Source organism: Sturnira hondurensis, unplaced genomic scaffold (assembly GCF_014824575.4).
Source record: "Sturnira hondurensis isolate 20B ecotype Veracruz unplaced genomic scaffold, ASM1482457v3 Scaffold0001344, whole genome shotgun sequence".
NCBI classification, from domain to species: domain Eukaryota; kingdom Metazoa; phylum Chordata; class Mammalia; order Chiroptera; family Phyllostomidae; genus Sturnira; species Sturnira hondurensis.
Window position 1 is genome coordinate 434410 of NW_028073975.1, and position 17158 is coordinate 451567.

Genomic DNA, 17158 nt, shown 5'->3' on the forward strand with positions numbered 1-17158 from the left:
ACCCCCACTGTGCTCAGTAGATCTTGTGTCTCAAGCGGTAGCACACGTATTGGGTGCTTTGGTCCCATGTCTTAATTTTTTAAAATATTTTATTTATTCATCTTTAGAGGGGAAGGGAAGGAGAGAGGAAAGAAACATCAATGTATGGTTGCTTCTTGTGCATCCCCTGCAGGGAACTGGCCCCTGCCGGAAACTGGCCTGCAACCCAAGCATGTGCCCTGACTGGGAATCATGTCTTAATTTTGAACAGGATCAAATAACTTCTTGCTGTGAGTGAGAAAAAATTTGATACGTTGAACTATGATATATCAGCTAGACTAGTGCAGTTTTATTTACCTTTCAATAACACAAGGTCAAGGAAGGAGGCGGGGGTTGGAAGGGAAATGGAGAAGCACTGGAGCTGTTTACTCAGAAGATGTAGAATGGGCATCTATTTCGAGTCCCCCCGCCCCACCCCAAATATTTGGCTTTGTTTTATCTTGCATAAGGTGAATATTGTTTCCATGTAGATGACCTGCCTTTGACTTGTTCCCCAGACTCAGTATGGTGGCCAGACTCTTCCTCATGCCACTCCTGGTGTTTCCTTTAGTGTTAAGTAGAAGTTTTCATTGCGGTGGTTAGTTCTATTACTTTCATCTGAGATGTCTACTCATTTTAACAATCTGATTTTTTAAATATGGGAGGGATGATTTTAAATGATCAACATTTACCTGACATTTTTTTCTCCTGTTGATGCTGCCCTGGGGAAGTTAGGATTGAGTTAAAACCATGCTATCTATGGGAATAGCCTATGTTTCTGTCTTTGGTCATTGCTATTTAAGATTTTCCCCATACCTCCCAATTTTAATTATTTTCTTGTTGCTTGGAATCACTGACTAATTTTTTCTAACTTCCAGTACTGTTTATTCTTTTCATTAATACTGTGGAGGAATAGGTGGTAGGAACTGAGAATTAATTTTGCCCTCTTTCTCCAGAAGTTGTATCTAGAGAGTATATTAATGTATATGTTAATTTATTTATCGTAATGAAGAGAGGTACATTTTAAAGATGTTCTGCCCTAGCTTGTGTAGCTCAGTGGATTGAGTGCTGACCTGGGAACCAAAGGGTCGTTGGTTCAATTCCCAGTCTAGGGCACATGCCTGGGCTGTGGGTCAGGTCCCCAATAGGAGGCACATGAGAGGTAACCACACATTGATGTTTCTCTCTCTCTCTTTCTCCCTCTGTCCATGAAGGGTGAGGGAGATGTTCCTATTACTATTCAAGAAATGGTTAATGCCAGAAGTGATTTTAGTGAATGGATATTAAGTCACTTTTCTTGGTCATTAGTAGACAGCACACCTAGAACTCAGATACAACCTTTTGATGTCTTTTGACTTGATGTCAAGTCCAATGTACTGTTTACTATGTTTTTTGATTTGCCCTCTTCTGTTAGAATTTGTGTGTGTATATGTGAACAAAGAGATGTTTATAGCCCTGTCACGTGTTCATCTGACCAAATGCCATGTTCCATCTTCTCTCTTTTTGCAGTTCAAATGGTCAGGCACATGAAAGAGGTTCAAGGCAGGAATCGAACCGAAGTGACAGAATTTATCCTCTTAGGAATCTCAGACAACTCAGATCTACAACCTGTCCTTTTTGGATTGTTTCTGTTAATCTATTTGGTAACTATGGTGGGTAATTTAGGGATGATCATGTTAATTAAGATCGATCGTCATCTCCACACTCCCATGTACTTTTTTCTTGGCAGCCTCTCCTTTGTTGATGCCTGTTACTCTTCTTCTGTTACCCCTAAGATGCTGGTGAACCTTGTGGCTGAGAATAAGGCTATTTCTTTTAATGGATGTGCTGCCCAGTTCTACTTCTTTGGCTCCTTCCTGGGGACTGAATGCTTCCTGTTGGCCATGATGGCATATGACCGCTATGCAGCCATTTGGAACCCTCTGCTGTACCCAGTTCTCATGTCTGGGAGAATTTGCTTCTCCCTAGTAGCTACCTCATTCTTAGCAGGCTTTGGGAATGGAGCCATACACACGGGAATGACTTTCAGATTGTCCTTTTGTGGCTCTAATAGGATCAATCATTTCTACTGTGACACTCCGCCCCTGCTCAAACTGTCTTGCTCTGACACCCAGATCAACGGCATTGTGATCATGATTTCTTCCAGCTTTAATGTCATCAGCTGTGTTTTGATTGTCCTCATTTCCTACCTGTGTATCCTCATTGCCATCTTGAGAATGCCTTCATCTGAGAGCAGGTACAAGGCTTTTTCTACCTGTGCCTCCCACCTCACAGCTGTCACCATATTCTTTGGGACAATTCTCTTCATGTACTTGCGCCCAACATCTAGCTACTCAATGGAACAAGACAAGATTGTTTCTGTATTTTATACTGTAGTGATCCCTATGCTAAATCCTCTAATCTACAGTTTGAAAAATAAGGATGTGAAAGAGGCCTTGAAGAAGATATTAGAGAAATGCATACCATAAACCCATGGGACACCTCATCCTGTTATGTAAAAGAAAATGTTTCCATATCATTTTTTCCTGATTGCTGCAGCTCTTTCTTTTGTGCTAAAGTAGATTGTTTAAAATAAATTACACTTAATTTGGTGTCTTACATGTATGGTCTGTATGATGAATCATCACAATGGTGGGGGGCAGTGCTTGGTAAATTATCAAAACTTTTGGAATTGTCTGACTTAAGTTTAAGTTCCAGTTTTAATATTTAGCTTATCTTAATATCAATTTATCATTGTGTATAAATGTTGTAAAAATTGTGAGAGAAACCCAGGTATTTGTACTTCCACAATGATCTGTTTTGGGTATGGGCCACCCACTGGGAAGAAGAATGATCTTGGGCATGCCAAATCCTTTCAACAGGGACAATTCCAAGATGAGAACTCAGCTGTGTAGTTAAACTTGGACTGAGGAAATAAATACTTCACTCTGATAAGCAAATCTGGCTAGTTTATCTCGGCATTGTTATGAATAATAACACTATTCCACTCACAAGGCTGTCAAGAGTACCAAATAAGATACAAAAACGTGTCTATCAAGTTTATAGTAATATGGCCACAACAGCCACAATGGGGTATTATCATACTAACTTTGTGAATTAATTGCGATACTTTGAGACTAGTAATAGATATATTTTAACTTTTTATCTCTATTCCTCCCAAATATTTCTACATAATAAATATTTATCAAACTAAATTATCTATGTTACTGTAGGGGGTGGGGGATTGTTGATGTTGGAGCAATGAGGAAGCAGCCTTTTTCTATGGAACGATGTGTTGAAAGAGGCCTAAGTAATGAATTGGAATCAGGTAAATGTTTATTTTCTATTTCTTCCTAATTCGCCATCCACTGCAGACTTGGAGGAAGAACATCAGTGCTCCACATACTCCAAGTGAGATCCCCTCACCCTGGAAAATTTGTTGGAGGCCACAAAGGAAGAGTTACGTCATTCTGTTCACTCTCAGCAGTTCTCCCATCTCCCTATAACTTTCCCATTCAACTACTTTTGCAGTGTATTTATTGTTGATACTATTACATATGTCCCAAATTTCTCCACCATTTGCCCTACTCCACCTAGCCCCTGACCCTGTCCCCCCAGCCTTCACCACATTGTTGTCTTTGTCCATGGGTTATGCATCTAAGCATTCATGTTCTTTGTCTAATCTCTTCTAGTCCCCACACCCTCTTCTGAGATCTGTACATCTGTTCCATGAGTCCATGACTCTGATTATATTTTGTTTGTCATTTTATTTTGCTCATGAGATTCCACATATGAGTGAGATCATATACTAGTTGTCTTCTTCTGACTGACTTATTTCACTTAGCATAATAATCTCTAGGTCCATCCATGCTATTGCAAAGGATAAGAGTTTCTTCTTTTCATAGCTTCATTGTATTCTCTTGTGTAAATGTACCACAGCTTTATTATCTGCTCCCCTAATGATTGGGCTGTTTCCAGATCTTGGCTATTGTAATTAAGGTTTCTGTCAAAGACATTCAAACTATATCACAGCGGGCAGCCTCTTTCATGTTTCTTTTTGTTCTAACTCATCTACTTTAATACATATCCTTTAACTGCTTCTTATTCATCAACTTAGAAAAGTGATACTTGGTCATTCTTACTGATCTCATACCCACATTTTATTATTGTCAATGGAGATCCCATGGCATATTGTATAATGACTCACTCTCAATTATTCTCAATTCTATGGTTCCAGTTTCTCTCCTTGCTACTCATCTGATTAAATCCTAACTTGATTAAATTTCAATGTTTCTTCCTCTGTCCTACACTTATGTTGCTTAGGGTAGTTGGAGAAAAACACTCAACACTTAACTCAGTTGCTAATCTTGCCTCATATTTCATCCTCCAAAATATCCATGTTTATGTTGAATAAGATCATACCTATCTTACTATTTCTAAATCTTTATACATATACTTTTCTTCCCACTTGTCATTATAAGCAATGTGTCCCTGTTTCTAGCTGAGACTAGTTCTTTCACATCTTTGAGATTTCCATAAACTTTACTTCAGAGTTACATTTCTATTCTTCCCAAGCATCAGTTTTTCAAACACTACTGAAATATCTTTATTTGTTTGCAAACATCATCAGGTATAACCTTTCTTAATAATTTCCTTGGCTGAAAGTCCCATCCAGTCACCATCTTCTTTCTCTGACCCCTTTATAATTGTGTTTTGGTCACCATCCCTGCTTTCTCATATCCCATGACATGTGCCAATAGTATCCTTGCTCCTCTGCTTCACTAAACCTAATCGTGTCAAGAACATACCAGCCTTTAACACTACTACATCTAAAGGTTGCTCTTTTGTCTCATTTTTACTGGCTGTCTCAGGAGGACTGTTCATAGTTAATTCCTTTAGGTCTCCCCCAAATACTATATTACCTCAGTCTTCAGATTTTGTCCCTCTCCATGGCCACATTTGCTCAATAATCTGATGGCTTTTCCTCCTCTTCATGTTGGAGTCAAAGACTTAATCCTTTCCATGCCCCGTTGATGCATTGATTCTCCATCTGTATCCACTTCTTACATGACTTAAGAAGTCTGCCATGATTCCAAAATCTACATCTCCAGTCCTGACTTTTAACCCAAGTTCTAGATTTGTATATTGAATTGACAACCTGGCATCTAGGGCCTTTGGACACATTGAAGGATTAAGCAATTAACTTTTCTTTTTCAGTTATCATACTCAGACATCTATAAAATAATCATACCTTTTTTACTATGAGGAGGAACTTCATCTTAGCATCATACTTATGTGTTCTTATGCTTGGAATAAGAAAACAGACAACCTTTATATCTTTATTTACTCATAATACATTAAAAATCATTCATCCATATGCAAAAAATTGCACACATTTAATGTATACAATTTGATAAATTTGAACATATATGTATATTAATAAAGTCATTTAAAAATCTATTAATGATTAAGAAAGAAGAACAAAGCAAGAGGGATTACAATACTTGATATCAAACTATTACAAGGCCACTATAATCAAAACAGCCTGGTATGGGCATAAAAACAGGCACATAGACCAATAGAATAGAATAGAGAGCCCAGAAATAAAACCAAGTCTCTATAGTCATTAAATATTTGACAAAAGGGGAAGAAGCATAAAATGGAGTAAAAATAGCCTCTTCAATAAATGGTGTTGGGAGATCTGGACAGCTACATGCAAAAAAAAAAAAAAAGGAACTTGATCACTAACTTACACCATACACAAAAATAAATTTAAGGTAAATAAAAGAATTAAATGTAAGTTGTGACACCATAAAAGTCCTAGAGGAAAATATCTGCAAGAAAATCTCAGACATTCCATGCAGCAGCATCTTCACTGATATGTCCCTTAAAGCAAGGAACATAAAGGAAAAAATAAACAAATGAGACCTCATCAAAATAAAAAGCTTCTGCTTGGCTAAAGAAAACAGCATCAAAATAAAAAGAGAACCAACCAGCATTAAAATAAAAAGAGAACCAAAAGGGAAAACATATTTGTCAATGGTACCTTGGACACGAGTTTGATCTCCAAAATATATAAAGAACTCACATGACTCCACTCCACGAAGACCAAAAACCCAATTAAAAAATGGGCAAAAGACTTTGACACACACTTTCCAAGGAGGACATACAGAGGGCCTAGAGATGTGTGAAAAGATGCTCAGCATCACTAGCCATCAAAGAGATGCAAATTAAAACCACAATGAGATAACGCTTCACACTAGTCAGAATGGCCATCACAAACAAATCAACAAACAAGTGTTGGAGAGGATGCAGAGAAAAGGGATCCCTAATGCACTACTGGTGGGAATGCAGACTGGTGGAGCCACTGTGAAAAAAAGTATGGAATTTCCTCAGAAAACTAAAAATGGAACTGCCTTTTGACCCAGCAATTCCACTGCTGGGACTATACCCTAAGAGCCCTGAAACACCAATCCAAAAGAACCTATGCATCCCAATGTTCATAGCAGCACAATTTACAATAGCCAAGTGCTGGAAACAACCTAGGTGCCTGTCAGCAAATGAGTGGATCAAAAAATGATGGTATATTTACACAATGGAATTCTATGCAGCATAGAAAAAGAAGGCACTCCTACCTTTTCTGACAGCATGGATGTACTAGAGAGCATTATGCTAAGTGAAATAAGTCAGGCAGTGAGGGACAAATACCATATGATCTCACCTTTAACTGGAACATAATCAACAAAAGAAAAATGCAAACAAAATATAACCAGAGACATTGAAATTAAGGATAATCTAACAATAGCCAGAGGGGAGAAGGAGAGGACAGAGGGGAGAAGGGCTTTCAGGAACTGCTATAAAGGACACATGGTCAAACCCAAGGGGGAAGGTGGAAGCAAAGGAGGGAGGTGGGTTTGGCTGGGGTGGTGGGGAGTGGTAGAGAAAAAATGCAGGCAACTGTAACTGAACAACAATAAAGGAAGTTAAAAACATATTAATGAAAGATCTAGAATGCAACATGTAATAGAGATATAGCAGGCAAGAAAACACAAGTTTTTTCATCTCCTGGAACATATATTTAAGTGAGGGAGACTTTATTGTTTATACCAAATGTGTGTGCATATATAAACAGGTGCATATGTGTGTGTTTGACATGGGTATGAGTGGCACTTTGAAGACAGATAAAGCAGGAAACAGAATAGGGAATGGTGGAGTCAGAAAAGAGCTCCCTGTGGAATAACATTTCATCAATATCTAAATAATGGTAATATCATGTGAATGTTTGTGAATAAGCATTGTAAGTATACTACAGTAAATAAAAGACCCTGGGGCAAGATTCTGTTTGGTTTGCTAAAGGAACAATAAGGAGGCAAATATATGTGGACTAGAGTGAGTGAATGATGGGAGAAGAGTGAAATCAGAAAAAAGTTGTGAGGAATCAGCAGGTCACATAAGCCTTGTAGGACATAAATAGGCTTTGGACTTCATTCTTTCCTATGACCCTGAAATAGCTGCTCTTGCCCAACTCCAACTGCATGCTGCACGAGGAAGTCACAAGAATGATTTTGTTGACAACTCTGCCAGTACCAAGGATACTGTCTGTTCCATAAAACAAATTCAGTACAGTTATTGAATGAATCAATTAGTGAATGCAATGAGAGCCGTACTCCAGTAGAGATGAGTAGGGATCTTATTTTGAATGGAATTCTGAAGTTTGGAGGCAGGATCTGGTCAATCCTGTGTGATATAATTCATTGTTGTATTCAGTGGAATCTCAGAATCATGAAGCAGTATTTGTATTTCTCTAAATGCCTAAGTTACCTTCCAGGGTATACTTGATTCACTGGGGAGAATGTAGTTTAATTATGTCAGTGAAAAATAAATGCCTGTTTTCATTTTGGATCAGCACATTTCTAGCCTTATACTTCCACAGAGAACACATCTCATGAGAATGATCATGCCTTTAATAAGGCTGACCTTCTGGCTTGGATTCAGCAGCAACATTTTCTACTCTTTGTTGAATTCATGACTTATTTCTATCATAGCTGAGTCCTTTATGCTACTTCCATTTTCATCAAAGCTATAAATTTCACATTAAGAGGCAGAAAACTTGTATTCTTCCCAAAACCAAATAAACAAGATAAAAGTAAACTAGTAAACACCACTATTTCCAGTGAATATTTCTTAAAGACAAAGGTAAGATGATTTAATTTTTAATTTATCTCATTGTTCAGATACAGAAAGTTTCCAAGAGGACTCAGAAAAATTCAAGTAGTTAAGACTAGACATCTCAATTGTAATGTGTCTGAAACACTGAATTTTGGTTACCAGCTACACTAATCTGATCTTTTTTCATTTTTCAGAAGAAATTTAGAAACATTAGAAACAGAAAATTTCATAGAGTATTGAATATATGCATACACATATTCACATGAATGCGTGTATACATGCATATCTATGTATGTATATAAGTGTGTTTATGTGTGTGCAAAACAGGTAAGTTTAATTAAGTTCATGTAGAAAGAGTGCCAAAGCACCTGGCATATTTAATGCCTTCTGAAGGACATTAAATAAAATAATTTTATGCTTTTATATGGATAAACTGAGAAAATGCTTATAACTTTCAAACTTCATCATATGTATTTATATATGTATATATGTATATACATATATAGGATCATGTATATCATAGAGAATATAATTCTATTTATATTTTTATATATGTAATATGTGTTGTATACATACACATAAAGCAGAACTCTATGAAATGGCTGCAAAATTTTAAAAGTGATTAGTTTATTATAAGGAAGAATTTAACTAATTTTAGAGACAAAGATTAGTTAAAAGACTATTGCAACAATCTAAGTGAAAGAAGATGTTGTTGGCTTGGGCTTTGGTAGTAGGGATTCAGGTGGTGGGAGGTAATTGTATTATTGATATAGATACTTTGAAAATAGAGCCAACATAATTGTTAGAATTGTGATGGATTGTGTGAAAAAGAGGAGATCAATTTTTCCAATAGTTACTTGTCTTCATTTGAGAAAATGGAAGTACTGAGTTGTTATTGATTTAATTTTTGGAACAAATTAGGGGAAAACATAAAGACTTCAATTCTAGGTTGAATTCTTATTCAGCATCAATGCAGATACGTGAGTAAGAAGTTGATTATAGGTATGAAGTGTGGAAAAGAGGTCAGGGCTGGAGATTTAAATTCAGGTGTTGTAAGTATACAGATGATATTTAAAGCCACGAGACTGAATAAGGCCATAAAAGTTGAGTATAAATAGAAAGAAAATGAAAATCAGGACTGAGCTCTGAGCTACTCCAACCTTAAGAGTCATAGAGAAGAGGTGATATAGCAAAGAAACCTGAAAAGAAGCAAATCAAGTAGGAAGGAAAGTCAAAGTCTGGTGTTCTAGAAGATGAGAAAAGAAACTCTTTCAAATAGCAAGCAATGAACTCTGTCAAATGTTATTGATAGATTAAAAAGGTGAGAACTGGGAATTGACCACTGGGTTTGGTAACAAAGATTCCTGATGACTGACAAGAGCAGTTTCTGTGGAGTAATGTGGTTAAAGCCTGACTTGAGTGGCTTAATACAAAACAGAGAAACAGAATTGGATACAGCAAGTATATTCAGCTGTATCATATTTTTAATTGCCAATGAAAGAACAAAGGAATTGGATAATAGCAGATGAAGACAGAAGGATCAAGGGAGGAGGAGAGAAAAGTCGGGAGGTAGGAATTGGACAAACCAGGGTCAGTCATTAAAGACTTCACATACACACACCTGCATACACATATTGCATTTTAAAAGGCGAAAGATTTGTACGATCTGAAGAGAAACCAGAGTACCACACATATTTTAAACAAAATAGGTTACTGAGCTTATTTTAAAAAAACGTTGTTTTACTGCAATAAGAAAATTAAAAACTTTAATGCATATGTTCCCAAGACACCTTAGAAGCAATGTTACTTATAGCCAAGAATGAACTATTCAGTTTTCCTGGTATTGTTTTTTACAATTTATTTCTTTGATTTCTTTCTTATCACAGCATATAAATGATCCGTTCTGAGACAAAAGTATGAGCAACCATTCAAAAGTGACTGAGTTTATTCTCCTGGGATTCAGCAATCATCCAGAACTACAATCTCTTCTTTTCACAGTGTTTCTAGTCATCTATATCATCACTGTGTTGGGAAATCTTGGCATGATCCTATTAATCAAGATTGACTCACGACTCCACACTCCAATGTACTTTTTTCTCAGTAACTTGTCCCTTGTTGACTTCTGTTATTCTTCTGTTATTGCCCCTAACATGCTGGTGAATTTCTGGGTGGAGAATCCAGTCATTTCATTTAATGAATGTGCCACACAGTTTTTCTTTTTTGGTTCCTTTGCTGGTATTGAAGGGTTCCTGTTGGCCGTGATGGCCTATGACCGGTATGTGGCCATCTGCAAGCCTCTTCTCTACACAGTTACTATGTCTCCCCGTCTTAATGTCCTTCTGGTGTTGGCCACGTATTTTGCAGGCTTTATAAATGCTTCCATTCACACTGGCTTCACCTTCCAACTGTCTTTCTGCCATTCAAATGTCATCAATCACTTTTTCTGTGACACTCCACCCCTCCTGAAACTCTCTTGTTCTGACACACATGTCAATGAGGTTGTCATTTTTGCTTTTGCCAGTTTTAATGAGTTGAGCTGCCTTCTGACTATTCTCACTTCTTATCTCTACATCCTCACTGCCATCCTGAGGATCCGTTCTGCTGAGGGGAGGCACAAAGCCTTCTCTACCTGCGCGTCCCACTTGATGGTGGTTACCATCTTCTTTGGCACAATCCTGTTCATGTATCTGCGCCCCAGCTCCAGCTACTCAATGGACCAGGACAAAGTGGTGTCTGTGTTTTATACAGTGGTCATCCCCATGTTAAATCCTCTCATCTATAGTCTTAGAAACAAGGAGGTCAAAGCTTCTTTAGGTAAAATTTGTAAAACAACCTCTTTTCACTTCTGTACTTAGAATAGCGAAGCATGGAATTTTAGCACACTGAGAGAACATAAAAATAACCAGGTTTACCTTTACTCACCCTGGCTCCATTTCATTCTATAATGAAGTTTATTATTTTTTTCTGATAGTGGATTTGGACCAAATGTCCTAGGTATCCTGGGGAACATGATTATTCTGTATAAATTCCACTTATTTCACAGAACCTATGTGCTTGAAAATAACCCAGTGTCCCTATTCAGAGGTGTAAAGCCCAGTAAAAAAGTAGGTGGGGAAGAGAAAGGCTGAGTTGGTGGGAGGAATGACTCCGTCTTCCTCCTTGTTTGTTTACTGTAATTAGATGGAGGTGTTTGTAACTCAAGAGAACAGGTGATGAAGAGTAGGCTAAGACAGAATATGATCAGAGAACTAAAACTAGGCTTAGAGACTGCCTCTTATCCCCAGCAAACCAGAAAACAATATCAGAACTTAATCCCAACAGAGATGCCAAAGTCAAGTGTTTTTAACCTGGACAAATAATCTAGACTGCTGAGAGGATAATGGGAACAAACTGCTGTGTAAATATAAAGGGGACTCACAGAACAAGAACTAAAGTTTATGGAGTAGAATTTCTGGGACTTAGCAAAGAGGTGTTCTTTATCATTCCTGAGGACACAGTGTCATCTTGTTTGATCTTTGAATGAGTAAGCAGTTTAAGTTTAAAGAGGTAGGGTGAGTTGGACATTCTTTCCCTAACGCCTCAGCAAATAACAACACATATCTGTTTCACTGCTACCTTCAATTTAATTAACACAAGTTTAAAGCTTTCAGTTGGTTTAACTGGCATTTTCATAACTGGGTTATCTCCCCACTAGAACTAGATTTTCTTACAGAAAGCAACCACAGACATGTCAACAGATAATGTTTTAAACTGGGTGGGATTGGGTTTAATATACTAGGTGTGATCCTAGCATATCCCTTGCCATTGAAAGACTAGTGTATCCTAGTGCAAAAGCAGCCACTTAAAAAAGACTAAGTAATAATTTTGCTTTCAGTTACTTCCTATGTTTTTATAAGATCTAAACATTTAGCCTTCCTTTATTCTGCTTCTCAGACACTGAATATTAAAAACGTATATTTTTACTTGTCAAATGGTTCTTGTCCATCTCATTATTTTTTTCAGGAGACCTCTTCATATTTTAAGACAGAGCACATGTAGTACCTCACTTTGTTTGTAAGAGCAGCTCAATGATATTCAATATTGGTAATCAAGAAAGTGAAAGGAAAAATTTATTCACTAGTTGATTAATTATAAATAAGATGTTGAGTGACTTCAGCTGCTGTGTTTCCTATCAACCATCGTTTGTAAATAACTTTCTCATTCATTGTTTCCAGAAAATTTTCACTTGATGTCAAGCCATGCATACATAAAATATATTACTGTTTGTCATCATGCTGTTGTTTATGTTTTGGGGTTTTTATGGCTTAATCGCTTTGCCTTTTTTATCCAGACCATTAACCCTCCTCCCCTTTAACAACTGTTAGTCTGTTTTCTGTCTCTATGAATCTCTTTTTCTATTTTGTTTGTTTGTTTATTTTGTTCACTACATTCCCCCTATAAGTAAAATCATATGGAACTTGTCTTTCTCTTACTGGTTTATTTCACTTAGTATAATACTCTCTAGGTCCATCCATGACATCAAAAAAGGTAAGATTTCCATCTTTTTTAATGGCTGAGCAGCATTCCATTGTGTAAGTGTACCACAGCTTTTTTATCTACTCATTTACTGGGCAACTGGGTTGCTTGCTAATCTTGACTATTTTCAATAATGCCCCAATGAATGTAGGGATGCATATGTTATTTTGAATAAGCATTTTGTTTTTTTCAGGTCTATTCCCAGAAGTGAAATCACAAGTTGGGGGCACGTAGAAGGTAAAAGGAGGATAGGTGATTGTTGGGGACCACTCTGTGTGGTTTCTGAGACTGCAGCCCCAGGAGAGCAAGTTCTAAAAGGGGCTAGTAAGTCTCCCTGGAAAACCAGGTAATGCAGGTGGCAGACATGCCCCAACTCTAATGCTGAGGGTTTCTGTGGAAATCAGGCCTGATAAATACATTGTGTCCTTTGAAGCTTGTTGTGTTTTGTATAGCGTGGAGGTGACTTTGCCCTCAAGTACCCCCTGTCCGCCATGGATGAAAGTAAACACCACTAAGACACGATCTGCTTGGGGAGGAGAGGTGGCCAGTTTCTCAGAGGAAAAAGGCCTTGAGCCCCTTCCTCCAGGGGCTTTTATTGGATTGTAATACACTGGAATACAGGGTGGCAAGGATCAAACAGTAGATAGCATTTCAAAGAAATCTGAGGGCTTAGTTTGAGTCAGAGTCTGTGAGGATGGGGGTTTTGCAGAAATTTTAGGGTTTCCTGATTGGACCCTTAGCATATGAATGAAAGCACTTTTAGCAGAAAAGATTTCACAGGTTTATCAGGAAGTCTTTGTGATGCCAGATTTTTCTCCCCAGGGATCCACTCTGGCAAGGCAAGGAGCTGCACCCCTCCCCACCAGGTATTCAGGCTTAAGTGGATTAGAGCCAGGGATTGCTTCTCCCAGAGGACATGGGGACTCAGGCTATGTCACATAGACAGGGGGCAAGGGTCCATCACAGTCCCCTGAGTCCTTCTATGATGGCCTCTCAAGTGAATGAGTCTGGGTTAGGTTGCCCCTCTCTGTGAGGAGTCTTACCTGCCTCTGACTTATGACCATGCTTTGGGGCAGGGAGAGGAAACTGAGGCAACATTTGTTACCAGAGACAGGCCTTTGTCTCCTGTGGCTCACATTCTGGAGGTCACTCACCCATCCTTAGCCATGGGAGGTAGTTACAATTCCTGAAACTAGGCAGAGCAGTCCCCAGCAGTGTAGCCCTGGTGATATAAACCGTATATTTAAGTTCAAGACATAAGGAGTAAATTAGTACTTGTCCCATGAAACACGTCTTAAAGACCCTCTGGAGTCAGCATGACTCACAGGCCCTGACCTATGACAAATATCTGTGTTCCTTCAATTATTATCTATAGATAATACCTGTTTTTGTATGATTATAGCCTTTTTGACTTTGATGAATTATGAATGTATGCCGTGTACACCTACATATACCATTCCCCATAAAAGCCATTTGGGAGAAGGGCTTGGCATGTTCCCTACTAGAAGGAATTGCCACCCACTTTCCCATGGAAAGAGCAAGATTGTGTCTGGGACAACTTATTTCTCATCCACGAATGGGAGAAGCTCTGGTGGCCAGAGTTTTTCCCCCAGATGGTGGTGGAGAGAGACTTGTCTTTGGGTGGTAAACACACAGCAGAATATACAGATAAAGTATACATTTGTACACTTGACACCTAGATAATTTTATTAACCAATGTCACCTCAATAAATTCAATAAAAATAAAAACAAATAGTAGTGTTATTTCAGAGAATTGCATTCAGGAACAACCAACAAGGAATACTATTTTATTTCTTGAGACTCTTCTTTTTCCATTAGGGAAATGTTGAATAGAACTTTTCTTCATTGTACCAAGGTTTGTCATAAACACTGTTTTTAAAGGATGTTTCAGAACCTTTTTCCTCAGAGTATACATGAATGGATTCAGCATGAACTCACAAAAACAAACAAATAAACATAAAAACAGAAACAGACAAATAACAAAACAAAACACTGCCACAATTTCCCCTTCCTCAACAGGCTGCTCATTTGCTGGTCTGAGATGCATTCAAACAAGGACCCATAGGACATAGTGACAGCTGTCAGGTGGGAGCCACAGGTGGACAAGGCTTTGCACTGTCCTCCCTGGAATGGATCCTCATAATGTCGATGAAAATGAAAATGTAGGAGATGTACCCCCTTGCACTAACTTTTATTCTGCTCTCCTTTTATGAGTCTGCCCCCATTTTCTTTGTTAGTTCAGTTTGTTCATCAGATTCCACATATGAAGGAAATTGTATGGTATTTGTCTTTCTCTGACTGGCTTATTTCACTTAGAATAATGTACCCCAGGTTCATCCATACTGTCGCAAAGGGTAAAATCTTATTTTTTATGGCCTAGCAGTATTCCATTGTGTAAATGCCCCATAGTTTTTTATCCACTCATCTACTGACGAACGCTTGGGCTGCTTCCATATCTTGGTGATTGTAAATAATGCTGTAATGAACACAAGGGTGCTTATGTCCTTTTGAATTACTGTTTTGAGTTCCTTCAGAGGTACTACTAGAAATGGAATCACTGGATCAAAAGGCAGACCCATTTTGAACTTTTTGAGGTATCTCCATACTGCTTTCCTAGTGGCTGCACCAACTTGTAATCCAATCATCAGGGCAAAAGGTTCACCTTTCTCCACACCCTCCTTTGCCCATCTTTTAATCAGGTGGTTTGCTTTTTTGGTGTCGAGTTTTGTAAATGCTTTATAAATTTTGGGTATTTACCCCTTATCAAATGTATTGGCAAATATGTTCACCCATTCTGTGAGTTGTCTTTTATTTTGTTGACGATTTCCTTTGCTGTGCAAAAAATTTTTAGTTTGATGTAGTCCCATTTGTTTATTTTTTCTTTTGTTTCCCCTGTCTGGGGAGATATACCTGATAAAAAATTTCTATGAGTAATGTCCAAGATTTTGCAGCCTATGTTTCTGTGTGGGATTTTTATGATTTTCATTCTAACATATAAGTCTTTCTTCCATTTTGAATTCATTCTTGTGTGTGGTGTAAGAAGGTGGTCTAGTTTCATTTTTCTTGTATCTGTTCAATTTTCTCAACACTATTTAGTGAACAAACTATCTTTTGCTCATTGTAAGTGCTTGCTTTCTCTGTGTAATATTAACTGACTTTAAATAAGGGGGTTTATTTCTAAGCTCTCTATTCTGTTCCATTGATCTACGGGTCTGTTTTTATGCCAGTACCATGCCATTTTGATAGCTAGAGGCTTATAGTATAGTTTGAATTTAATCCATGATGTAATTGTTAAAATTTGGGATGTGAAGAATGTGTTTGAAGGAAGTTCTAGCCTTCAGTGCTTGCCTGTGGACCTGTTTTACTTAACTTTGGAAAGAGACTGATGACATTGTACCTCTGTGTGTGTATGTGTTTAGTTTTTACTGGAATCTTATTATTAAACAGTCATTGAATAATTTGATCTGCTGGGCTCTGAGGAAAGCAAAACTTAACTTCAAAATTTACAAAGGTAAATTGATTATAGTAAAAGGTAGACATTTTAATGCAATTTGAAAGATGTATGCAGCTGTGTAATCACAGTTTGTTATTAAGGCTGCTCTGTGGATAGGGAGAGAGGGTGAGAATAAGGCACATAAAAAATCCCCAAAGCTCACTCTTCCTAACAAGATTCGGATATCTTTACTCAAAGAAACACTCTTGGGATTGTAATATCCAGAGTCCTGAAATGTTCACTTGACAACTTTTGTTAGTGTTCTCATTACTGTCATGGAGAAACAGGTTTTGGGGGAATCACTACTTTGCCATCCTGGAAGTTATCTTCCTCTCAGTAGGGAGGTTTTGTTTTTGAGATTCATTTTAGTTGTATCATTTGTCTTTTAAAAACATTTACTGCTGATTAGTATTCAATTATAGGGATATTTCACTATATTTAAATGTATGTCTCTACCAATATACATTTGAGTTTCTTTGTGGGCATGTCTTTTCTTTTGGAGAGATACTTAATATTTACTGGGCAATCATTTTATAAAGAATTATAAGTTTTTATGTAATTTTATTAAACAATAGCCAGTTTTCCAAAGCATTTGAATCATTTTATATTCCATCAAGTGATTTATTGTGAGTGTTTCAATTTGTTGACCTTGTTCTATTTTTATTATCTATTTAAAAAATTCTTGCCATTGATGTGGATTTGAAGTGGTATTCTATTGTGGTTACATTAGGCATTTCTTTGACAATTATGGATGGATGTTGAAATTCTCTTCATGTTTAGTGGCTGTTCATCTATCTTTTTAATAAATTGTTTAGTTCCTACTTAGACTTTTAAAAACTGGGCTGATTAGTTTATTGTGCAGAACCTTCATGTATTCTGAATACGAGACCTTGGTCATAATTATTCAATGTGGACATTGTTTTTTAGTCTGTGGCTCTCCTAGTTTTTCTGCTCCTCACATCT

General features: G+C 37.5%; 2 protein-coding genes across 2 annotated transcripts; both read left to right on the plus strand.

Annotated features, from left to right (window-relative positions):
* The first annotated feature begins 1532 nt into the window (after window positions 1–1532).
* On the plus strand, window positions 1533–2486 carry LOC118974443 (olfactory receptor 1020). Its single transcript, XM_037027846.1, has one exon. It carries the CDS (start codon window positions 1533–1535, stop codon window positions 2484–2486), a length of 954 nt encoding a protein of 317 aa, XP_036883741.1.
* Window positions 2487–10082: 7596 nt separating this feature from the next.
* LOC118974348 (olfactory receptor 1020-like) lies at window positions 10083–11021 on the plus strand. The gene has a single exon (XM_037027741.1). It carries the CDS (start codon window positions 10083–10085, stop codon window positions 11019–11021), a length of 939 nt encoding a protein of 312 aa, XP_036883636.1.
* Window positions 11022–17158: the final 6137 nt, after the last annotated feature.